The sequence below is a fragment of the Dromiciops gliroides genome, chromosome 1, assembly GCF_019393635.1.
Source record: "Dromiciops gliroides isolate mDroGli1 chromosome 1, mDroGli1.pri, whole genome shotgun sequence".
NCBI classification, from domain to species: Eukaryota; Metazoa; Chordata; class Mammalia; order Microbiotheria; family Microbiotheriidae; genus Dromiciops; species Dromiciops gliroides.
Window position 1 is genome coordinate 239,049,001 of NC_057861.1, and position 26,192 is coordinate 239,075,192.

The following is a 26,192-nucleotide window of genomic DNA, read 5'->3' on the forward strand; positions in this document are numbered from 1 at the left end:
ATACATATCAAAGCATAATATTTCTACTTTACTTTTTGTATTTTTTTGTTTTAGTTTCTTTCTTCTTTCACAACATGACTAATATGGAAATATGTTTTACATGACTGTACTTGCTTACTGTCTTAGCAAGGATGGAGGTGAGGGAGAAAGTGAGAAAATTTGGAACTCAGAACTTTTTTAAAATAAATGTTAAAAATTTTCTTTAAAATTGTCTTTACAGGTAGTTGGAAAAAATAAAATACTATAAAAATATTCTATTACATAGGATAAATCTCTGAGAGGGTGAGGCATACTAGGAAAAATTTAGGTCATATAAAAACAAAAGATACCAATAAAAATTATTTTTAAAAATAATAAAGTTAACAGGGACAGAATAAACAAAGTAGTTGTTTTCTTCTCAAGGCAAGAAATATAGTATAAATAGCACTCAATGTCTATGTGTTTAGATGGATAAAGATGACAAAAAAGGAAAATTACAAATGCTGGAGAAGCTGGGAACAAAAGGCTACTCTAATGCTCTGTTGGTGGAACTGTTAATTGGTTCAACCATTCTGGAAAGACATTTGGAAAAATGACCAAAAAGTAACTAAACTCTTTATACACTTTGACCTAGAAATACTACTACTAGGCTGAAACCCCAGAAGATGAAAGAAAAGGGAAAACAAAGAAAGAGGTTCATTGAAGCATTTTTAAAGACATAGAACAGAAGGAAAGCCAGAAGGAAACTCGGGGGAAAAAAGCAGAACAGCTTTGAAAGTTATACATGGAATTTATCATGTACTTAAAAGGAAAAATTAAGCTATATCGAACAGATTTTCAGTTTCATGTACAATCCTATTTTTCTGTTATACTTTATTTATGGAAATGCTCATTTTGTTTTGTAAGTTCAGAATTTTTGAAAATTAAGTTACAAGAATTAAATTATTATCTAATAAATAAAGTTATAAAATACTAAGTCTGACATTCAATGCTTTCTATAATTTTTATTGAACCAACTTTTCTTTACTATATAAGCCATATATCCTCTAGCCAAACTGGTTAGCTTGTCAACCAAATACAGCCCAAATTTTCCTGCCCCAGAAACTATTCTCATGTTTTTTCTCCTTGCAGAACAATCCTCTCCCTCACATCTTAGTTTCTTTAAATGTTAGCCATATTTCAAGTATCAGTTCAAATGCTGGAACTCTATGAAGATTTCCCTGATTACTTCTGGGAATGAATTCTTTCTCTTATGAATTTCTGCATCACTTATATTATATTACTGATAATTTCAGATAGGAGTAACTCTTCCACCCCCCCCACACACATACACACAAAAAAATCACTGATCTTTTTAAGAACTAAAAACCATTGGGAAGATGATTTTCATTGTAATATATACACCATATTCAACACTTTGACAAACATTTATTAAGCAACAATTATTTGCCAAGGCACTGTGCTATACACAAGACAAAGATAAATGAGATGCTGTCCCTGGTTCTGAAAAAGCCTGTAGTTCTAATAAAGGCAATATAAGGTTAAAAAAAATCATAACATGAAGTAGCATATGCTAAGTGATCAGAAGAGAAACAAAGTATTATGACAGGTTTTGGAGGAAGAGATCAATATAGCCTGAAAGGTTCCAACTCTTTTGCCAGGCAATCAAGGCTTTTTACAACTTGGAAAACACTCACCTTCTTTCCAGCCTTAAATCATTCTTCACTACTCCCCGAACAGGTACTGAGATTTCTCAGATCCATTCCTTTAGCTATGCTATTCCCTATTCTTGGAGCATTCTCTGTCCCTCTCCCCCACTTCACCTGATGATTTCCTACCCAACCTTTAAAGCCTCCAATACTATCTCCTCTGTGGAGTCTTCCCTGATCTCCTTGCTTGGTAACCTCACAAAACACTTCATCTACTAAATCTAATAAAATCATCACGTAATATTGTACACTATAGTCATCTAGGCTGCAAGCTTCCTCAGGGCAAGGTCTGTGTCCAAACTAAACAATCACTACATCATCAAGAAAAGTCCTGTCAGCTCTTATGCAAGTACTCAGACTAAGAGAATCCTGAATGTGGGACAGGCTTTATTTGATCTGACAAAAAACAACAACAACAACAAAAAGTCATCAACAATCAACACAATGTTCCTTCCTTCCTTTCCAGTCAGCCTTTAATGGCCTACAGAGTCCTCTTGATTCACAGTACTGCCCTGGAGTTGAAGTCCACTTTCTCCACCTTCCATCCCCTGAGAAAACTGTTCAGAGCCCACCTCTCCCTCTAAACCTGGAGAGTCCATATAACTCCAAACACTAAGCCACCACCTTGCTTGGTTTAGGAGCTCCTCTGCTGAGGAGATCCAAGATCCATGATCCAAGAACTCAGCCTTGGCACTGCCACTCCTACTGCCTGCTTGGATTATTGTAATTCCATGCTTTGCCCAGAAACTCCTTGCTGCTGCCTTTAACTGCTACCATCCCTAGGGTTAGGTGTTTCCCAGGAGGGATCTTGGAAATGCACAGGCTTCACCTCCAAGAAACTAAGTCTATGTGTACAGCCTCCTCTCCTCTCAATAACTCCCAGTGCCTGTTCTTGCCATTCATCTGTTTCTGCTCTCCTCCTTACGGTCCAAGTCTAAGAGCATAAGCCAAGTATATAAACTGAATCAATCATCCTTCATTGGTGTTAAGAAGGAAAGGGAAGTACCCAAGGCCAGATAAATTAACATCAGATATTCATCAAGGAGTTAAACCTTTTGGGGAATAGCATCCCCTTAAAGAAATACAAGACGGGCTCAGAGGGGCTTTCCCAGGTTCCTCCTGGGCATACTGACTACAAACGTATTACGCTTTTATTGCCAAGAACCAAAAGACAATTTTGCTACCATATGAAGTGTCCCTTTAAACACATCCCCGACCAAAAAACCTATCACAGATAACTCCCTAGCTTCCTGTGTGAGAAATCCACTGGATAAGATAGCTAACTTTTAACACTTGTACTCAAAGTTCAAAAGACAAAACAATCACCCTCTAATGCCCTATAAGCTTTAATAGTACTATGCTTTACAAAAAATTTTAATAAATATTTGCATTTGCTAAATTATTCCAGTTTTAGTATATATCTTATCATACATGGTCAATTAGAGGACTAATAAGCAAGTATTTGCAACAAAAGAACAAAATGAAAGGTGCCCTCAATATGCACAGAACAGCTCAGTAGAAAAGACAAAAATAGAATTTGAGACTACAGAAATAGCTATGAGAAAAGTGTTTGGTAACACCACTTATATTCTGCTGTCCCTGCCACCTGTTCAGCTTCCCTTCACTGTCACTCCCCAAAAAGGACTGTACCATAGGGTAAAAGGTCAGCATCTTCAAATATATCAAGTTTGTATGGCAAAAAACAAACCAAAACCAAAACCATGTAATCCTTAGGGTGACAGTAAGTGGCTCCAGCAATACCTGTTCTAAAAAACACTTTATCTGGGAACCCCTGGATCAAAGAACACAGATGAACAGGATATGTTCTGGGAAAAACCATTAGACTGAGCAGGACAGGATTTCACCAGAATGGATTCTGCTTTCATATACTTAAGAGTGGGGCTAAGGGCATGCATGGGGAGTTTCTAAAAAAGAAAGAATGACAGGAAAAGAAGGTGGAGAAAAAGTGATTTGAAATGAAAGGAAAATTATTTCTATGTTGGGGACAGAGGTATGTCTGTTTTATATAAATATCATTCCACTTGAACTTCTGGCCAGAAGGGTAGTCAGCAGCAACACCTGAGCTACAGTATCTAAGTTAATTATATTTTCTTCACCTCATCAAAATGAACCATTATTTTTATCACCTTGATTACAGATCTATAGACTTTTTTTAGTCTTTTCTATGACATCTTCCAAAGAAAGAAATCAAATCTTGACTTATTCAGGTACAGGTCATATAATTTGAGAATTCTTCATTCTTTCCTCAACCCCTTTTAACCTGGCTTTTGTTCTCCCCCCACCCCCACTCTAAGAAAACTGTTCACTTTTAAGATCACCAATAACTAATTACCAATTCCAAAGACTTCTTTCCCATCCTTATCCATGAGCCCTTTGAAGGTTTTTCAAATATTGACTATTGCTTTCTAATTGATTCTCTCCCTCTCCTTTATTGCTTTCAGAGATATCAAACTATTGGTTTTCCAACTCTATAACTATTTCCTTCTTTCATCATCTTTCCAATACCTTTGTGAGGGCCAAAATTTGATATATGGAGCATTATTTGGGTGACTCACCAGAATATTGGGGTCCCGGAAATAATGAGGGACCTTTTAGGCTCACCCTCCCCTCTGAACTGCCCTTTTTAGATATTTCTCCCAGGCCAATAAGAAAGGAGCCTTTAAGCTTTAGTTCACAAAAGGATCCGATTTTATTACTTGGGAATTAATTAAACAACAAAGGTAAAACTAATAAAAATCAAAGATAAGAAAATAGGAAAATAGAAATACAGATAAATATTCTTAATTCTAAACCTATACAACTCTTAACCTATGCAATCCTCATACCATTTCCAATTAAGCTAGTTCAAAGGAATTTATGGTTTTCCATAATTAACTCACCGAAGCCTGGACAGACTACAGTTGCCCTCACCCGAGACAGAGAACTCACACCACCACCTCAAGGGGAAAAGTCCACCTAGTGTTCCACAAGAAGCCCCCACCTCCCTTCAGGGATCATTCAATCTTTCCTCCCCCAAGAGGAGAGGTCCTTCAAAAACTGCCTATGGAGAGTTCTCCTTCTGACCTCAGTAGCATACATAACCTCAGAGTGGGCCAGGTGTGGCCCTTCCCAAATGAGTCAGCTAAAAACTGCAATAATAACTTTATCACCAATCATTTTTACCACACCTTAATGTGTGTGTCTTGGTTCTCTCCTTTTCTCTCTCTTGGAAATTTCATCCACTCCAATAGCTTCAATTACAGTCCTGACCTCTCTTTTCTGAACTTCACACTTATAGATCCACTTGCCTGGAGCAGATGATCATTTAAGTTTTCCATCAGCACCTCACTGATTTCAGCATGTCCCCATATTATTCTCCCTACAAAACTGCTTGGCTTTCTGACTTCATTTCTATCTATACTACCTCCATAGATCCCTATCTCTCATAGTTGAAGGTCCCAACTTTCACCTTTCCTATCCAATCAGCCTCCAAATTCCTGCCAGTTCTACAGCTTCAAAATATCTCCAGGGGCAGCTAGGTGGCGCAGTGGACAAAGCGCTGGCCCTGAATTCAGGAGGACCTAAGTTCAAATCTGGCCTCAGACATTTGACACTTACTAGCTGTATGACCCTGGGCAAGTCACTTAACCCTCATTGGCCCACCCACCCCCCAAAATCTCCACTCTATACTCTCCATTTTAATCCCACTTGTAGTACCTGAATGCTGACCTTCAGCATCACCCACCTGAACTACTGCTACAGCCTTCTACAGGGGTATGCAGATATGTGTGCCAAAGGAGAGCAAGAAGAAGTGGGGGAAAGGGCTCACGGGAGCTTTCCCAGTCTCTGGGGATCTCCAAGTCACACCTGATACTCCTGCCTTCCTTCTTTCATTTCCCATTCACTTTCTGCCACTTTCATGAGGCTCTGGTATAAGAGAAAAAAAGAGACAAATTTAATGATGTGATCACCCCACAGCACAGTCCTGGGGCTGTTCTACAAAGGTTTCCCAAATGCCCTCTACAGCATTGCCTCAGTGGCACTTCTCAGACAGTCCAGTTTTTGTTGGGATCAAGCATACTGATTAATTCCTGCCTCTGCTTTTGCCAAAGGAAAAATCAACTATACATTTTTTTTCCATTTTAACTTTTTGTCCCCTTTCTTTCCCATAGTTCAGCCCATAGAATATGCTTCATATTAGCAAAGAAGGCAAACAAAAAGTTATATTTTAAAAGGATATGCCTCTGGTCACCAATCCTGAAATACAACCCCTAGTTATTCATGGCTAAGGATAAGGCTAGGGGAGCAGTATTCAAGTGGAAAGATGCCTTCTTAAAATCCAAAAATATAAGGCTGAAAAGGTTGTTCTAAGTTTTAGAAGAAGGAGAAGAATGTGGCTAAAATAAATTCTAGGCAAAGTTTGTTGGGAGATTTTTTTAAGTAAAGCTAAGTTTTCAATTTAAAAAAATTAAGTTTAGTTAAATTCTAGTTTCTTTAGTTCGATAAATAAAAATAAAGTTCTTTATGGTTGAGCTGTAACTTACTTAGAGAATTGCAAGCTCAGAGCCAGGAGAGCCTTTGGGGCTTCCAGTAATGAGATGAACTTCCACTACACAAAGGGTTTTTTTGTTTGTTTTTAACTGAGCACTACTGTAGTAGCAGGAGAAGTTGGTGGTAGCAGCATGCACTTTTCAAATGAGCAAGATGAAATGGCAGCTGGAGTAGGAGACTAGAGCCTGAGAAATCAAGTGCTGAAGCAAAGATTTGCTGAAGCAAAGTAATCTGTGAGGCCACAACCTGAAGCCACAGGACCAGCAACCTGAGAGCTACTACTGGAGCCTAAGGTATGGACCAGGGGTTGCTGACCTTCCATTTGTAAGAACAAGGGGTACCAGACTGCAAATCACAGTCTCCAGTGCCTACTCCTATTCTCTACCTAAGTTGGGCAGAAGATGATTCCAAAGCTTACTCTGTTCTGAAATGTTACTGTCCAACGTCTGTTTAAATAGTTTGATTTTTTTTCCAGTTAGAAATTCAACTAATATGACTGCTATTGAACTGCGTGCTTTCTTATTTGAAAACATGGGGACTATAGCAAGGAGACAGTGTTTCCATGTTAGTAAAGAGAGATAGAGAAAGGACCACTTCTAGTTCTAAATTCTGAGATCCAATGCTTCTGGAATAAGAGCAACATAAAATGGTACTTTAGAAAGATGGTCTAGGATTAGTGTATAGAAGAAATGGAGGGGTATAGTTTAGATTCTGGGATAACAGTAAACTATTCTAAGAGTCTGTGCATTGAACTAAACTGTCGGGGCAAGAAGAATGAAAAATAACAACCGTGATCCTAATGTTACTCCTGTTTCATTGAACTCAAAGCCAACAATTACTACGCCAAGATCTGGACTTTTTCAATAGGCATCTTAAAAAGTCACTGACAAACTATATCAGCGATGTGGAACAGCATGTGGGTGTATCTGGGTTTTTTTAAGAAACGTGTTGTACAAGGTTATTTTGTGCAATTTTTTTTTGAAGTAAAGTCAAACCAGTTAATTCTTCTTATAAAATCTGTGCTATAACCCACAACTCATTTTCATTTATGAAGAAAAAAAACTCAACCCAAATCCATAATTTAGATTGTATTTTTTTACCTGAAGCAGACCTTTCAGGAGTCAGTGTTTGCAATTAAGTTTTGAGTGACCATATTATTTTAATGTAGGTATATGATATACTATTATCAGAGAGCATTATGCATTATTGTTTTATTTTTAATGAGTATTAATAAAAGAGTACATATAACAGAAATATTGTCATCCACATTCTCCACTAGACATCTTGTCAAGTTTTCCAAACAAATACTAAAAATTCAAACCACCTGCTAGCTTATTAAAAACAACACTTTATTTTTTAAATTAAATTAAATTTTTGTGTGGCAATTAGAGTTAAGTGACTTGCCCAGAGTCACACAGCTAGTAAGTATCAAGTGTCTGAATTCAGATTTGAACTCGGGTACTCCTGAATCCAGGTCTGGTGCTTTATCCATTGTGCTACCTAGCTGCCCCAAAACAACACTTTAAAAAATATGTTATGCTTATTTAGTTTCATCTGAGTAAGAAGGTAACCTTATAAAAACAAAAAATTTTAAATTGAAAATCAAAACTTTGCACCTTAAAACTTTTAAACAAAATATTTGTTTATGCCCCTTTTACTATGAAAATGAAAATAATATATTTCCACATGGCATAATTCTAAGTAAAACATTTTCTCAAATCTAAACACAAGTTATTAATATAGTATATTTCTAAATACACATTAATCCTCCAAATAAGGTAAAAAGCATTACTTGCTCTACTATGGAGCAACACACATGTAGTATTTCTCTCTGGGCTCACTTTTCCAACTTCTACCAGCACACATTGGCTGGACCTCCAGAGAGTGACTGCCTTTCCCTACAGAGTTACAAATGTAACCCTGAGGGGCTGGTGGTGGTGATTTTCTAGCACTATTGCTCATTAGTACCAAACAGTGTGCCCTGCACCCACCCGCTCCCCCCCCAAAACCCCCAAAACCCCCAAAACACTTTTCAATAAGCAGGCTAAAGTTAATAAGCTTTTGGGAGGTACCAACAAAGATGGTATAGTAGGAACAGTCAGTACAAAGTGATCCTCAGAATTCTAGTAACTCCCATAAAGAAACAGAAAGTCCAGGGGAAAGTGAGCTCAAACTTAAAGATAACATGTGGTAAAGGAGTAATTCATAATTTCAGGTTATTAGTTATCTTCAGGAAGTTCCCTTGAGTATATGCAATTCTCTGTCTCAAACATTACGAAGGATGTTTTTATACCAACTTTTCTTAGTATGTTATATAAGTAAATAATCCTATCTGAAGGCTAATTAAGTCTGGCTGGCTAGTAATTAACAGGGAGCATAATCAATGGGTGTTCATGATTCACAGCATTAGAAACCACCCAAATCCTTCAGCCCTTGATAAATCTACTAAGTAATATTAAACTTTGCTATTACTCAAGGGTATTCTATGAATTTGGTGTTTTAAAATAATGAGTTTTAAATATTATTATTTCTTCTAACAGGTAATCACCAAATTGAATACATTGTTCTGTTTGTTGTCCAGTTGTTTCAGTTGTGTCTGATTCTTTGTGACCCTATTTGGGATTTCCTTGGTAAAGATACTAGAGTGGTTTGCCATTTCCTTTTCCAGCTCATTTGATAGACAGGGAAACTTGAGGGAAAGAGGATTAAGTGGCTTGCCCAGGGTCACACAGTTAGTAAGTGTCTGACACTGGAAGATGAGTCTTCCTAACTCCAGGCCTGGCACTCTATACACTGCACCATTCAGCTATCCTGTTCTATTTATATCCAGATGAAGTGATTTTAGGATTAAAACTGGTTTACATTTTTGTAGAGAGGCAGCATTGACACAGTAGAGAGAAAATCAGTCTCCAATTCAGGAAGACTTGGGTTCAAGTTCTACCTCTGACACACTATCATTAGACAAGTCACCTAAGCTCTTAGGACCCTGGGCAGCTCTTGCAGACTGTAAGTGGCAAGAAAGTGCCAAAACACATTAGTAGAAGATGTCTCCTCATTCAGGAGTGCCCTGTATCAATGAAATCCCAGGTCCAGTCCTTATGTTTTTGAAGGCTAGGCATAAGGGAAAAAAGAAAGAATATCAGCTAGGAGGCAGAGGGAGTTAGAACTGTGCTGAAAGAAACTAGTCCTGGATTCAAACTTCTTGTTGATTATAGATAACCTAATAGATCAGAACTGACTACATTATAAATTTTTGTAACAAGAGATTTTAATAAGTATAATCAATTTCTGATTATCTGCATTAAAAGAGGTGGAGGTGGGGAAACAGAGGCAGTGATAAAAGATCAACTCAAAACACTGGTAAGTGGCTTTGAAATGTTGCAATGCCATCAGGCATAAAAAGAGAGACATATTTGTATAAATATATACACTCATTCTCAAATATGTATATGTATACTACTCATCTATGTATGTACATGTGTACATATATCCACCCACATATACACAAACCTCACTTTATGTTAAATTCTATTTCCTTACTTGATCCTGCTATGGTAAGAAAGATAAGACTGGGAGTTAGTTAAATTCTTTCATGTCGATGACATAATCATGTGTGATACACTAACAGACTTCCCATTAGCAAACCAAAGTGATTAAAACTCTAAAATGCATTATCTTAATAATTTTGTTTTATTTTAATGACAAACACTTGAAGGATTAAACTAGAAAGCAACCTTCCTCAATAGGCAGTAGCTAAAAAGAACTTTTGTTTCAAAAATAGTTCCAAATCTAAAACAAAATCTATTTAAAATTCTCAAATAAATGTAACTATTTATTTTAAAACTACTGAATTATTTAGCAAGTACTGCAACAGTTTGTATTAAAATGTAATGTACCTAAAACATAGTTTTGATTATATATGAAACTGCAAAGATTTTACACTAATAAAATTAATGCACCTAGGATAAGAAGGGAAGAATTTAATGGGAAAAATATTTTCATCAAATGTATCTAATAAGGGTTTGGTATCCAAGATATGTAAATAATTAACACACATATGATCAAACGTCATTCCTCAATAAATTAGTGGGAAAGGGATATAAACAAATTGTTCAAAAGAAGAATTGAAGATTATCAATAATCACATGAAAGAATGCTCCAATCACTAAAAATAAGAGAAATGCAATTCAAAGCAACCCTGAGGTTTCTCCTCACATTCTGGAAATTGGTGAAGATGACCAAAAAAATGGGAATAGTCAACGTTGAAAAGGCTGTGAGGGGGAAAAAAACCCACGCCAATACATTATGGATGGAGCTGTGAATCAGTACCATTATTCTGAAAAACAATTTGGATTTATGTAAAAAAAGTGACTAAAATAGTCATACCTTTTTACCCAGAGATTCCATTACTAGACATATACCTCAAGGAGGCCACTGACAAGAAGACAGTTCCTGTATATAAGTCAAAATATTTATAGTAGCACTTTTTGGATAACAAAGAATTGGAAACAAAGCAGATGTCCATCAATTGGGGAATGGCTAAACAAATTGTGCTACATAAAATAAAATATTACTGTACTATAAGAAAAGATGAATATGATAAATACAGAGAAGTATAGAAAATCTTATATGAGCTGATACTGAAATAAACAGAACAAAAAATATATACACATATACATACACACAAATGGAAAGAACCACAAAATAATCAAAAGTTAATGTTGCAATATTATAAAGAACAAGCATATCTTGAAAGGAGAATATGAGAAAACAATTCCACCCACCCCTTTGCAGATGTAGAGATGTACAAGTGCTGCACATTGTATATATTTTCAGACTTTTTCAATGTATTGATCAGTTATGCTTATTTTTAACTCTTTTTAAAATTTGTTTGATAAAAAATAATATTTGTTATATTGGATGATTCTGAGAGAAGGGTAAGGATTCTGGAGGAAACTATGGTGATGTTATAAAAATAGTTAATAAAAGCATTTTTAAAATGTAATGTACACCTCCCCCATCCCCTTTTTTTACCTTTAGCCATGTCACACTCCTTAATCATTTTGAAAAAGTTGGAAATCTCTCTATCTAGTCTCTGTTGGCATTCTTGTGCTTTCTGAAAATAAAATCAAAGATAATAAAATGAAAAATGTTTATAGAACAGCCTTACACCCCTTACCTTAATTATCGATCTCAAATATTTACTGATTACTTAATTTAGTTGCAGACTAATAGATAACATAATATTTTTAAAGAAAGTTAATTATAAAAACAATAACTAATAGACTTATTTCCCTGATGGGAAAAATGGTGGTGGTGGTGGTGGGAATTTCTCTATGAATTTAATAACTTAAACTTTCACTATGACTTTTGAGAAAACATGTATGCTAAGGTCTTCCATGGCTCTAAATTAATTAAAGATAATAAAACATACACAATACAAATTTCTATATACAGAAATTATATCTATCTTGAGATAGACAGATAGCAATAGGTATATATACATAGGTCTGTGTTTCATGTGGTTATATTTATGTATATACCTATATCTATCTACCTTGAGATTGATAGATATATGTACAATATGCATAGCACAAAGTCCTATATACAGAAATTATATCTACCTTGAGCTAGCTAGAGGTATATACATAGAAATAACCACATGAAACACAGATCTATGTATGAACATATAACTATCTATCTTAAGGTAGATACAATTTCTGCATACAGAAGTTTGTATTGTGTATATACACACATTTCTATGTATATTTCTATATATCTCTATTTATTTATCTATCTCCTTAAACTCTTTTAAAATAGTCCCTGCACATGTTTAAAATGCTTGGTAAATGTAATTCTTAATTTGTTTTATAAAAAGTTTTGGCATAAGTTATTAATTTTAATAAGAAATGACACTTCTTAAAAATATATTTAAAGAGCTGGATTTTTTTTAAACTACAGATGGTACTAACATTTGGAAACCATAAGTTGATTTTACTTCAGCATTCTATGTATGTTCAACTCCCACCTAACTGGTCCAATGAGGCTATTATCAAAGCAAGACAACGCTTGAGAAAAAGGAGAAAAATGTCAATTTTAGAAATAAATCTTCATTTTACTTGGGATCTCTGCACATCAAGATGCTTAAAAGCAACACAGAATTAGGATTCTCTTTCCTTGAATTATATAATGATCACTGTTGTTGTGTCCTCTCTTTTGCAAATTTAAAGGTTCCAAAATAAAATTCAAATGAATCATAAACCTTTTTATTCTTTTGTTACTTTAAGAATAAGTAAGGGGGCTAGGTGGCACAGTGGATAGAGTACTGGCCCTGGAGTCAGGAGTACCTGAGTTCAAATCCGGCCTCAGACACTTAACACTTACTAGCTGTGTGACCCTGGGCAAGTCACTTAACCCCAATTGCCTCACTTAAAAAAAAAAAAAACAAGAATAAGTAAGGGGGCAGCTAGGTGGCACAGTGGATAGAGCACCGGCCCTGGATTCAGGAGGACCTGAGTTCAAATCCAGCCTCAGACACTTAACACTTACTAGCTGTGTGACCCTGGGAAAGTCACTAAACCCCAATTGCCTCACTAAAAAAAAAAAAAAAAGAATAAGTAAGTAAAATTATGCCTACAAATTCTCTCTGTGGTGGAAAAAGAAATTGGCATAGTGCTAGCTATATCACTGCTGAATCATTTATTAACTACTAAAATGACCTGCATTCTTAGTAGAATTATATATCAATATGCATCCTCCCCACTGTGTACCTGTAATCCTGCCTCACCATTCCCATCAATGAACATCCTGCTGCCCCCAAACTGGCTCTACTCTTGCCCAATGTTTCAAGGTGACATGGGTAAGCACCTTTCTTCCTATTTCATCTCATGCATTTTTAAGCATTAATGAAGTAAGTTTAGCTCAACTGATGCAGAATTATTCATGCTGCAAGATAAGTTCCAATACAATTCTCTTCTTAAAAAAAAAAAAAGCCCAACAACTGTAGTGTTCTTTGCATTTCCAGATAAGTACTAGAATATAAAAAAACTTCTTATATTAGTTAAGAAGGGAAGATAATTTTTAATTGAAGGCTAAAGAAGAAAAATAGACTACTTGCTACTTTTTGAGACATGAGGATTAGGGACAAAAAAGGGAAAAGGTCAGTGAAAATGTGTGCTGCAACCAAATGCATCACTTTTAATTCATTAATAGAAAATAGCCACTATCGGTATGTACATATTTAGCCTGTGTGCCCATGTGTGATCCAGTGTCATTCTTCTCTCATTTCCTCTCCATGATGAAAGCAAAAGCCACACTTAAAAGTATACCCTGTCTTCACTTACAGACCATGTATGTGTAATAAATGTGGAAATGCCTGAGGTCCTGTCTCAGTCTTGGAAGGTATATCCTTAAAGAGAAGAAGTGATATAGTCTAATCATCTTTACATAGTGGAAGTGATTGATATCTTTGCTCCATTTATCCATCTGATGTATACTGAAAAAGGTTCCTTGATCAATACTTAAATAGTTTTAAAAGGTACCTAAAAAGATCAGCGGGAAGATTCCAGCTACATGTACAATTTTAATTGAATACAATAAGTATATCTTTATCCCTAGTACCATTTCTACTATATTAAGTAGTTTAGGAAAAAAACAGAAAGGAGGTTATTATGACAGTACACAAAAAAACCCCACATTCTCTAATTTGCTAGGATTTTCACCAAATGACAATCATGTATCAGGAAACTTTTACATAGGTGAAAATTTAAGTGTTTGCAGCTACTAAGCCTCCCCTTTAATTTGTAGTATCATTTATACTTCTTAGACATGCTTTAACACTATCATTTAAGTCTTACATAATATTCCAATACTGTTCATCATCTAATTTTGAATTTCCATAAGGGGTCAGGGCCCCTCAGGGCTATCGCTAGAAATCCCACAAAAAATTTTTCACTCCTCAGCATCATAAAATGACAGTGAGTATCCACACAGTGCTTGAACCTTCCTCTGTTTCTTTTTCTCCCTTTTTAATTTCTAAAATTAAAATGTTCAGTTTGATGTTATGGCAAAAGCTATAAACTCTGACTTCCCTTTTGCCCCTAAGGCCTACCTAGATGTACAAGGCAGAGTGCTAATCTCGAATGGCACAGGATTTTGTTACTTGAGGAATTAAAAGGAGGGAAGGAATTTAATCTGAAAGAGGCCCCCTTTGGAAAGGGCTTCATCGAGGTCAAGACAATCACCAACAGCATAGTTACCTTCACCATTGGGATATTTTCTTCATATTAGGGGAAGTTAATTCTTTGCCCAAACCTTCCAATGTTAAGAAGGTTTTTTTCTCTGCATTATTGCCAATTAGACAAAAGGCAGAGGGATCCATATTTCTATATAGATTTCTTATATCCCTTAGCACCTAATACAATATTTTACATTTTTGATACTTGGTGATAATAACCCAGCCTTGGGAGTAGGGTGGAGAAACAAGTCTGGTTCTAGTTTACTCTTCACTCCAAAGGATCAATGGAAGCCACAAGTCAGTTCTATGATTAATTTGGAGGTATAGAAGTTCATTTTAGAGTGATCCTGAGGGGGTCTGAGGATACCCTGAGAAACCACAGGGAAGACCTATACCACCATATATGCCCTAGAACTCACCTGGCCTCTCAGACACTCTCTGCATCAAGCATAGCTTGAGACTAGATTGGACATTCCAGTTCTCCTCAGCAGACTTCCTAGATCAGTCTCAGACTGGGCCAGTTTTAGACTGGTCTCTAGAGGAAAGGAGCCAAGGGACTGAATTCATTAAAGCTTTCACCTACTGGCATTCAAAGTTTTGTTGGCTATACATCTACAATCCCTGACGGTAGTAAAAATCTGCTAAAACAATTTTGGTTTTAAGTAACTTAAAAACTAAAAGCTATCTTGGACCTGAAGACAACATTAAATTCAACAAACTGACAGTTTGTGAGATATAACTAAAGAAGAGAGTTGTAGTCTTCAAGATCCATTGTACCTGGAAAGTTAGTAAGGCATTTAGTTATGTCCAATTTCCTTTATGAGAATCTTATGGATGTCTAAATCCTAGTGAAACTTTTAGTATACTGGATTGGTGTTTTATGTTTTATTGCTTGTTTTCCAGGATAATTAGTAGAAAAATATTTTACATGTTGCAAACCGGCTAGTGAGCTAAAATATTTTTTTATTTAACGTTCTACTTTGAAGCTTAAGTGTGATTTTTTAGTCAAACTACTTTAGGTTACTCCTGATGAACAAAACAGATAGGTTGGATTTTTTTTTAATACTAAGATGCTTTATAATTGAGTAACAATGATACTGGCATCTCAAAAATTATATCACAAGAACATAAACTCTGGTAGCTTCTACAAAGCTATTAATGCTTTAAGTATTGCTTTGGCAATGAAAATAATGTCTGCAGTCTGAAGACCAGAATAACTAAGTGGAGAGGTTCATTGCTAGAACGTTCATCAGGTGAATTATTTTTTACACAGGAACTCATAAAACTCTCTACTAAAGTGAGAAAGCGTAGCTAACCTGCATGGGTAAAATTAGTATCCACACACTAAAGAAATTATGAATTATTTTAAGTGCTGACCTATGAAATGATATGCTTTAAAAGAAAGCATTGCTTCAAACTATTCTGTCATGAAAATTATATATGTGTGTGTGTGTGTGTGTGTGTGTGTGTGTGTGTGTGTGTGTGTATATATATATATATAACTTCAAATTATTCTGTCATGAAAATTATATACATATATATTTATGTGTATATGTATACACACACATACATATATAGGTCAGTAACAGAACAAAAGAACTACTAGTAATATCAGTTCTTAATAATATGTAAAATTGTTATCAAATTATGAAATAACTCAAGTTCTTTTAATTTTCCAAACAAACAAACAAAAGCCAGCCTAGTGGCCAAGCAGTCAAAATGCTTTTTCCATTTGGAAACATCATTGCTTAAATAAAGGATAGCCTGGTGTATGATACATTTAAATTCAATAAAGTTGCCTACTCAATACATCCTCACCTTATTTGATTAATAAAATAAAAATGAAACATAGCAACCAAATTTCTATTTTTTTGTCAAGAGTTAATTATCTTTTTTTAGCTCTATTTCTTCTACCCTCTACTCTTTTGTGCACCAGATGCATGAGAGGGACAGGTAGCATCAAGGCAAAAAAGGCCTACAAAAAAGTAACTATTTCACTTGAATTAAACATTATGACATTACTCCACCACATCAATCACTAAAACAAAGGAAGGCATTGATGTCACATCAGATGAAGACCTTACAAATTAGATACTGACACACTATCTTACCTCTAAGCAGTGTAGTTAAAGATTACAAGTGGTTTTAAATGAAACTACCAACCAGGCTATACATCGCTATGGTTGCATTATTTAAACACTAAAATATGCAGTGAAGTCATAAAGGGCAGGAAGGTATGCAGTAGCCAGGCTCCCCCTGCTGGCAGAAGTCTTTTGCTAGAATGATAATCAGCAATACACAACCAAATCAGTCCATTGGGTATATGAGTATTTATAGATGTTTTTCATGACCAGACTTATGATTTCATTGATGTAGGAAATTCCCAGTGAGGAAACTTCCTCTACCAATCTAGACTGGTGACTATTCTACCACTTTTTAATCTTAGAGGTTAAATGACTTGCCTCGGGATACAAAGAATATGAGAAGCAGGTCTCAAACTCAGGACATTCTAACATCAAAAACAGTTCTCTAACCCTTACACCATACTGCCTATCATAAAAACTATCAAAGCACTCTGTGGGGTAAATATTACTATGACAGATTTAACAAGAAAGAAAAGAAAAAAAAAACATTTCTACTTTTTTGTAAGGGATCAATTTGGAAAACTTCAACTATTTTGAAGTTCTTAAAGTTAGAATTAGCTGTGAATGTAAGGTTATCTTCATATATTTATTTACCTGTAAAGATTCCCTCAAATCTACTGTAGAAACAGCATCATCTTCCTCTTCATCATCACTTAGCTGATCCTGAGAACAGTAGTGAGTACTATATGCAGAATGCTCTTCTATTGCTTCTAGCCAGCTCTGATGCAAATTAGATATGGAAAAACATTTTCACAAACAAAAGAGATAATACAATAATTTAACTATCTTGGAAACAGAAAGTTACATGTGAAAAATTAATACTAATGCCTGAAGAAAGAAATAACTCACAATAAGTCATTTGTCCTTGACATGAATAGATAGGAATTTCTCTAAATATATTTAGAAGAAAAAAATAATTTATTCCCTAAATTTCTATTTTCACTAATATTACCATTCACAAATGCAACTAGAGATTGAATAGCGGTGGGCACCAGAAATAAACATCTTATAGGATGAGCCCAGACAGGATTTTATCTATCTATAATTTAAACTGTAAGCACAGTAAATTAAAGACACCCAATTTGGCAAACTGTTTCCTTAATACTCTTAACTTTTATTGTGATTTTGAAATTACTATTTATATTAGGCCATGAGAATACCAAGCCTAAAAAAAATTGGTCTTCATAACATTTTATTTTCTTTCAACATAATTCAGTCAAATCTTGTCATTTTCTTAAATGCTAAGAAATATGTGCATATGATCTTGATGGTTTGGAGAATTTTATTTCTCCATGACACAACCAAATTTGGCACTGCTAGATGCAGGACAAGTCACTTAATGCTCTTTCATGTCAATTTCTGATGTACAAAAACAAGGATCTGGCTATCTTGATTTGCAGGAATACAAATATCGCAGTAAAGTGGATGAAAATTGAACTTCTGCGGATGTACACACTCTTTTCCTATTGATTAATTTTACAAAAGCAGAGATATGATCCCACAGAAACAGTCCCCTAAAAAATGTTAACTTTTAGCTATAAGTTAAGAATGTGTTAAAAAAAAAAAAGTGTTCCAATGGTGGACCAGTACTATAATAAGTTCATGTAGTACCATTGGTTCAAAGTGAGAAGGGACTTTATATGTACATCATGGTATAACTTAAGGTGCTTACATGCCTACTGGAAATATAAGTTCTCACAGAGTTCATATTTGTTGTATGGTGCATAATTTTCATTACTTTCAACCCCCTGGGATCTCTAACTCCATCATTCAGGTCATCTATAACAAAGCGAACATCCTCTAACGCTCTGGGATGCTGTGACTCCCAAAACTCTACTCACCATTTCCTTTTTTCTAGATTTTTACAATGTTTAATAAAATTAGGCAGCAATAATCACACTTGAACAATAAGTACCAATATCTTACTTGTCTTGTTCTAGCTTAAAAATTCAGTGAGTTGAAGATTGTAAAGTAAGTTAGTTAACTACTTTATTGAGATCTAAACTGTACATATTTGGTTTACTTAGAACAAGGCAAGAAAGTAGAAGAAAATTTTTAGTATTTTGAAAATAAAATATGTAAATAATTGAAACAGAAAATTCCTAGTTTTATTCAGAGAAATGCTTGTAACAGACTGAAAAATACTTTGCAATTATGCAAAGGCCATGAACAAGACTTCTCAAATGCTATGTAAACTGATCAGTTAACATATCATTCAAAGGTAAGCACTGTAAGGTAAGCAAGATACTAAAATATAAATTATGTAAACATTTTAAAATTCTGAATGTTTTCAAACATATTTTAAACTCTAAGAAAAAAAAAGTAGCTTGGGTATTTTACCTCTCTTGACTGTTGAAGGCTATTCTTAGGAACTCTGAAACCAAGCATACTATCATCAAAGCATTTAACAAAGAAAAGGCAGCTATCAGTGGGTTTTACCTGAGATAAAAAGAAAAGGAAGTAAGCTGATCAATTTTCATATACAAAAACAACAACAACAAAAAAACCCCAAACACATCTCTAACAGTATCTCATTATAAAATTCTAAAAGTATGAAATACCTTAATACCTAGCTATATAATTTTTAAATACTAGCTAAAAAAAAAAGAATCTGTGGTTAAAAGGAAAAGTTTAGTCAATTTTGAGGGAAACAAGTCAAAACTGAAAAAAACAACAGATGCTTTAAACCATTATAGAGATATAAATTATTATATACTGTGATTAAGTATACTTTCCAAAATTTATGGAGATGGAAAATGACATAGGGGCAGAACTAAAAGATGACAAAGTAAAGAAGAAACTTATTAGAGTTCTTCCAAATTCACCTCCAAACAACTATAAAAAAATTCCTCAAAACGAATTCTGAAGGTGGCAGAACCAACAAATGGATGGGGTGAAACAATTTTCCAGCCCAAGACAATTTAGAAGGTTGGCAGGAAAGGTCTCTCTCACTCAGCTAAAAGGGGAGTTCAGTCCTGGGCAAGTGGCATCTAGGCAAGCCAACAGCAGCCTACCCATAAGAAGCCAGCAGGGCCCTGACCCTTAGCACAGCAGGTCAGCAGAGAGGTCCTGTGCCTCCCAGGTGCAGGAGGCCAGCTGGGAGGCCCTGCACCCCTGCCCCATACCCCCAGCACAAGAAGCTTGGAACAGTGCCTTGTTTGCCCCAGGAGCAGAGCCCAATTTTAAAAATCATGAAATAGGCTGGAAAAATGAGCAAAAAGCAAAAAGGTAGAATTAAAAAAAAAAATCTGACCACAGAAAATTACTATGGTAACAGGAACAATCAAAACACAAACTCAGAAGAGAACGATGTCAAAATGCTTACATTTGAAGCTTCAAAGAAAAAAGTGAATTGATCTCAGGCCCAAAAAGGAACTCCTTAGAAGTTAAAAAGGATTTTAAAAATCAAATAAATGAAGCAGAAGATAAATTAGGACAGGGGCAGTAATGTAAGAGAAACAGGAAAAAAAGAATCAATAGCTTGGTAAAGGAAGCACAAAAAAATGGGAAAAAGTATAAATCCATTGAAGAAAAACATCTTAAAAAATAGAATTGGCTAAATGGAAAGCTCACTTTAGAAAATAATTCCTTAAAACTTGAATTGGGGGGCAGCTAGGTGGCACAGTGGATAAAGCACCGGCCCTGGATTCAGGAGGACCTAAGTTCAAATCTGGCCTCAGACACTTGATATTTACTAGCTATGTGACCCTGAGCAAGTCACTTAACCCTCATTGCCCCCCAAAAAACAACAACAACAACAAAACTTGAATTGGGCAAGTAAAAGCTAATGACTCCATGAGACATTAAAGAGACAAAATCAAAAGAATGAAAAAATATAAGAAAATGTCGAATATCTCACTGGAAAAATAACTGACCTGGAAATTAGATCCAGGAGGGATAATTTAAGAATTCTTGGACTACCTGAAAGCCATGATCAAAAAAAGAACCTGGACATCATATTTCAAGAAATTATCAATGAAATGAGACCTTAATCAGACTAACTTACTGAAAAGATTTTCTAGTTGTTCCCTTTTAAATTTAGCTTTATTGTTTGCTTTTTGCAAATATTTTTAATTTCATGTAATTAAAATTGTTCAATATATCTTCTGTGATTTACTCTACTTTCCTCTATCTACAGACCTAAGAGGTAACATTTTTTCTATATTTCCCCAATTTCTTTATGATATGACATTTTTTATCTAGGTGCTTATTTATATATAAGTAGCAAGGTGTTTGCCTAAATTTAATCTCTTCCAAAGTACTGTCCAATGTTCGCAGCATTTTTTTGTCGCTTAGTGAGGCCTTATCCCAGTAGCTGAGATCTTTCTATTTACTAAATATTACATACACACACAAACACACACAAACACACACACACACACACACACACACACACTCTTTTGTATTCTGAGTACTTATTTTATTCCATGGATCAGTTTTTCTATTTTGTAACCAATACTAAATTATTAGAACACATTACTTTATAGTATAGTTTGAGATCTGGCACTACTAGGTCCTCTTCATTCCCATTTCTTTTCATTATTTCTCTTGAGATTCTTGTCCTTTTTTCCCTTTATAGTTATTATTTCTTCTAGTTCTATAAAATATTCCTTTGGTAATTTGTTTGATATGGCAATGAACAATCAAATTAATTTAGGTAATATTGCTATTTTATTATATTGTCTCATCCTACCCAAAAGCAATTAACATTTTGCTAATTATTTAGATCTAATATTTCTGTAAACATTTGTAGCTTTATTTATATAGTTCTCATGTGTATTTGGGAAAGTAGACTCCTAAGAATTTCATGTGTTCTATTAAATTAAATTTCTCTTTGTATTTCTACCTACTGGCATATATTATTGGCACTATACATAAATACTGATGATTTGTTTAGATTTATTTTATATTCCTCAAGTTTGCTGAAGTTATAGTTTTAACTAATTTTAGTTTGGCTCTTTAGCCTTCTTTAAGTATATCATCATATCATCTGCAATCCAAGAAGTTTATTCTTTGCCAATGGTTATTCACTCAGTTTCTTTTATTTATCTTATTGCTACAGCCAGCATGTCCAGAACCGTGTCAAACAGAAGTGAATGAACACTGTTTCACCCTTGAATAAACTAGAAAGGATTCTAGTTTAATTCTGTTACATAGAATGGTAGGTCTTGGAATTAGAAATATACTTTTTATCATTTTAAGGAAAGGTATACTTATTCCTATGTTTTCTGGTATTTTAAACAGAAATAGGTATTATTTTGTCAAATTATTTTTCTGCATCTGTTGTATTGGATAATTTTTGCTGATTTTGTTATTAATATGATTAAATATAGTTTTCCTACTATTAAAACCATCTTTGCATTTCTAGTATAAATCCAACCTGGACATAATGCATAATCTTTGTGCTTTGTTGTTTGCCAATAATTTATTTAAAATTTTTTTCATCTAAGTTCATTAAGGATTTTTGTTTGTATTTTGTTTTTCTGTTTTGATTCTCCCCAGTTTATGTATCAAGACCATATCTAGGGGGGCAGCTAGGTGGCACAGTGGATAGAGCACTGGCCCTGGATTCAGGAGGACCTGAGTTCAAATCTCGCCTCAGACACTCAACACTTACTAGCTGTGTGACCCTGGGCAAATCACTTAACCCTCATTGCCCCACCAAAAAAAAAAAAAAAAGGCCATATCTATGTCATACAAGGAAGTTGGTAGGAGTTCTTCTGCCCTTTTTGCAAACAATTTATATAATAATGGAATTGTTATTTGGCTATCTGAGAAGAATCTTTTTTGAATGCATCTGACCCTGGATTTTCTCCTTGGGAAGTTAATTTATAATTTGTTCAATTTCTTCTTTTGAAATTGGGTTGTTTAAACTCTCTATTTCTTGTTTTGTTGAGTGTTTTATGTTTTTGTAAATATTTCATTTGTTTGTTTTGTTGACATATAGTTGGGCAAAATTGTTTCTTTCTTTTCTTTTCTTTTCTTTTTGGTGAGGCAATAAGGGTTAAGTGACTTACCCAGGGTCACACAGCTAGTAAGTGTCAAGTGACTGATGCCAGATTTGAACTCAGGTCCTCCTGAATCCAGGACCGGTGCTTTATCCACTGTACCACCCAGCTGCCCTGAAATTGTTTCTAATAATATCCTTTATTTCTTCTTCATTTCTTGTCAATTCTTTTTTATTTTTAAAACTAGAAATATGGCTTTCCTCTTCTTTTTAATCAATTACTTAGTGGTTTATCTTTTTCCTCCCAAAATACATCCCTACTTTTATTGATTAATTAAATGGCTTTGGGGTTTTCAATTTTATTAATTTTTTTCTTTTATTTTTAGGATTTCTATTTTGATGTTTAATTGAGGGTTCTACATTTTTTTTATTTTCTAGTATGTTTGGTCGTGGTCTCAATTTGTTGATTTGTTCTTACTCTTTTTTGTTAATAACAGCAGTTAGAGATATAAATTTTCCCCTAAGGACTCATTTGGCTGCATCCTGAAAATTCTAGAATGCTATCCCACTGCATTATCTTTAATGAAATTATCTGCTATTTCTATGGTTTGTTCTTTGACCCACTAATTCTTTAAAATTAAGTAGTCTAATTTTTAATATTTTCCCAGTAGTCCTTTCATCTTATTGTATTATGATTCGTCAAGAATTGGTATAATATTTCTTATTTTCTGCACTTCTTTTATGATCATATCCTAAGAAATTATCTTTTTCAAAGGTGCCATGCACAGGTTTTTAAATAAGTATACTCTTATATTTCCATTCAAAAATTATCAGAGGTCTATCATATCTAATTTTTCTAAAATTCTATTCAGGCACATAGCTTTTTCTTGTTTAGATTTACCTACTGCTTATAGAGACAAACTAAGGTTCCTCCATTAAACTAGCCCATTTTCCTTGCAATTAATTTAATTTGTTCTCTAAGCATTTAGAAGCTATGCTGATGCGTATATACTAAGTACTGAAATCAATTCATTATCTTTGTTATCTTTTAGCAATACATAGTTTTCATTTTTAACTTTTAATTATCTATTTCTGCTGCTACCTTTTCTGAAATCATAATTATTATCCTTGCTTTTTTGTGTTCAACTGAGCCATAATGGATTTTTTTCCAAGGTTTTGGTTCAAAAATACATTCACCTCAGGAGGTATAAGTATAGGAACTGGAAGGAAAAAGGGAAATATGAGAGGAAGGGTTAATTTAGGGAAGAATTAGTCATAAACAAAACTAACCTTAAGGTTGCAGAAGGGAGAGTGAAAAGAATGGAGGGTAATAAACACATAATCATCATAACTGTGAATGTGAATAAAATGAACTCACCCATAAAATGAAAGCGATTATTAGAATGGATTAGAAAACAAAATCCAACAATATTCTGTTTAGAAGAAACATTTTAAAAATAAAGACACCCACAGGGTCAAAAAAAAGGGGTTGAAGCAAAATCATTACACCTCAGTTGAACAAGAAATAAGCAAAAAAGCCCACGTGTGACAATTGTGATTTTAGACACAGCAAAAACAAAAACAGACTGACTTAAAACATAGGGAAGCTATATTTTGTTGAAAGGTTAACAAAGACACCGAACCGATTTCAGTACTTAGCATATATGTACCCTATCCCCAATCCAATAAACTCTAATGGCTCCCTGTTCCGTATATATCCTCAGTATCAAATTTTTAAAAACCCACCTCTGTACAGTCTTTACAACTTTTCTCAATTTGGCCCCTTCCTATCTGGTCTTCTAACACTTCACTCCCCTCCATGATCCAGCTATCTTGATGAATCTACAGTTCCTTACACATTACACTTCCAACTCTCACCTCTGTGCTTTGTACAGGCTTTCCCCTATGTCTATAATTATCTCTCTCCTCAACTCTCATTCCTAGCTTCCCTGGCTTCCTTCAAGGCTCAGTTTAAATTCTACCTTCTATAGGAGAGCATTCCCAGTTCCAGTCCTTTTCTCCAGCCCCTCTTCAGTCTCCATTGCTCTAAGATTACTTTCCATTTATATTGTATGTATCTTATATGTACAGTTATTTGCATGCTGTCATCCCTATTATATAATGTGAACCCCTTAACACCAAGTACAATGTTTTTGCCACAGGGCCAAGCATAGGACCATGTCACACACAGCATCCCCCATGCCCCTATCCCTCCCATGCCTTCTCTCCTCAATAAATTCAAATGATTCCCCATTGCCTTCAGGATCAAATACAAAATCGTCTATTTGACATTCAAAGCCCTTCATAACCTAGTCACCGCCTTCCTTTCCAGTCTCATTATACCTTACTCCCTGCCAAGTACCCTATGATCCAGTGACAATGACCTCCTGGTTGTTCCATGAACTAGACACTCCATATGTCAGTCAGTCAGCAAACATTCATTAAGTGCCTGCTATGTGCCAAATTACCAATTACTAGAGAACAAACTGTCAATATTTGCTAGATTATGGAGAAAGCAAGGGAGTTCCAGAAAGACATCTACTTCTGCTTCCTTGACTATGCTAAATAAAGCCTTTCACTACATGGATCACAACAAAATGTGGCAAGTCCTTAAGGAGATGGGAATATCAGATCATTTTAATTATCTCCGGAGAAACCACGGAACAACTGATTGTTTTAAGACTGGAAAAGGAGTATGACAAGGTTGTATACTGTCACCTTATTTACTTAAATTATATGCAGAATACATCATGTGAAATGCCAGGCTGGAAGAATCAAAAGCCAGAATTAAGGTTGCTGGAAAAAATATCAACAATCTCAAATTTGCATGGCAGAAAGTGAAGAAGAATTAAGAAGCCTCTTGATGAGGGTGAAGGAGGAGAGTGTAAAAGTTGGCTTAAAGTTTAACATCGAAAAACAAATATCTTGGCAACCCATGAAATTAAGAGATGCTTACTCTTTGAAAGGAAAGCTATGGCAAATCTGGACAGCATACTAAAAAGTAGAAACACTGCCTTAACAACAAAAGTCCATAAAGCCAAAGCTATAGTTTTTCTAGTCATAATATATGGCTGTGAGGGTTGGACTACAAGGAAAGCTGAACACTGCAGAACTGATGCTTCCAAATTGTGGAGCTGGAGAAGATTTTTGAGTCTTTTGGACAGCAAAGAAATCAAGTCGGTCAATACTTACATTAATTCAAACTATTCACTGGAAGGTCAAATACTGAAGCTGAAGCTTAAATACTTTAGACACATAATGAGACAACAGTACTCACTGGAAAAGCCCCTGGTGTTGGGAAAGATTGAAGGCAAAAGGAAAAGGGGACGGCAGAGGATAAAATGGATAGATAGTGTCATGGAAGCAATGAACATGAGCTTAGACAGACTCTGGGAGATAGTGGAGTACAGAAGGGCCTGGCTATGGTCCATGGGTTCACAAAAAGTAGGATGTGACTGAATGACTCAACAACAACAACAACAACGTGTCAGGCACTGCACCGTGCAACTTACAAATATCACCTCATTTGATAACTGAGGCTTATCCATTCTCCAATGAAAAATGGTCAAAAGATATGAGTAGGCAGTTCTCAAGGGAAGAATACAAGCTATCTTTAGTTAGTCAAT

At 34.9% G+C, this 26,192-nt stretch overlaps 1 protein-coding gene across 2 annotated transcripts in view; it reads right to left on the reverse strand.

The window, feature by feature from the left end:
* OSBPL1A (oxysterol binding protein like 1A) overlaps positions 1-26,192 on the reverse strand; it is a 316,892-nt gene that overhangs the window by 242,764 nt on the left and 47,936 nt on the right. For both annotated transcript variants that reach the window (XM_043969592.1, XM_043969582.1), the window contains exons 11-13: positions 18,960-19,058; positions 17,214-17,339; positions 11,274-11,355 (exon numbers count right to left, since the gene is read on the reverse strand). In XM_043969592.1, the coding sequence (XP_043825527.1) occupies positions 11,274-11,355; positions 17,214-17,339; positions 18,960-19,058 (307 nt within the window). The remainder of the gene's footprint in view (positions 1-11,273; positions 11,356-17,213; positions 17,340-18,959; positions 19,059-26,192) is intronic.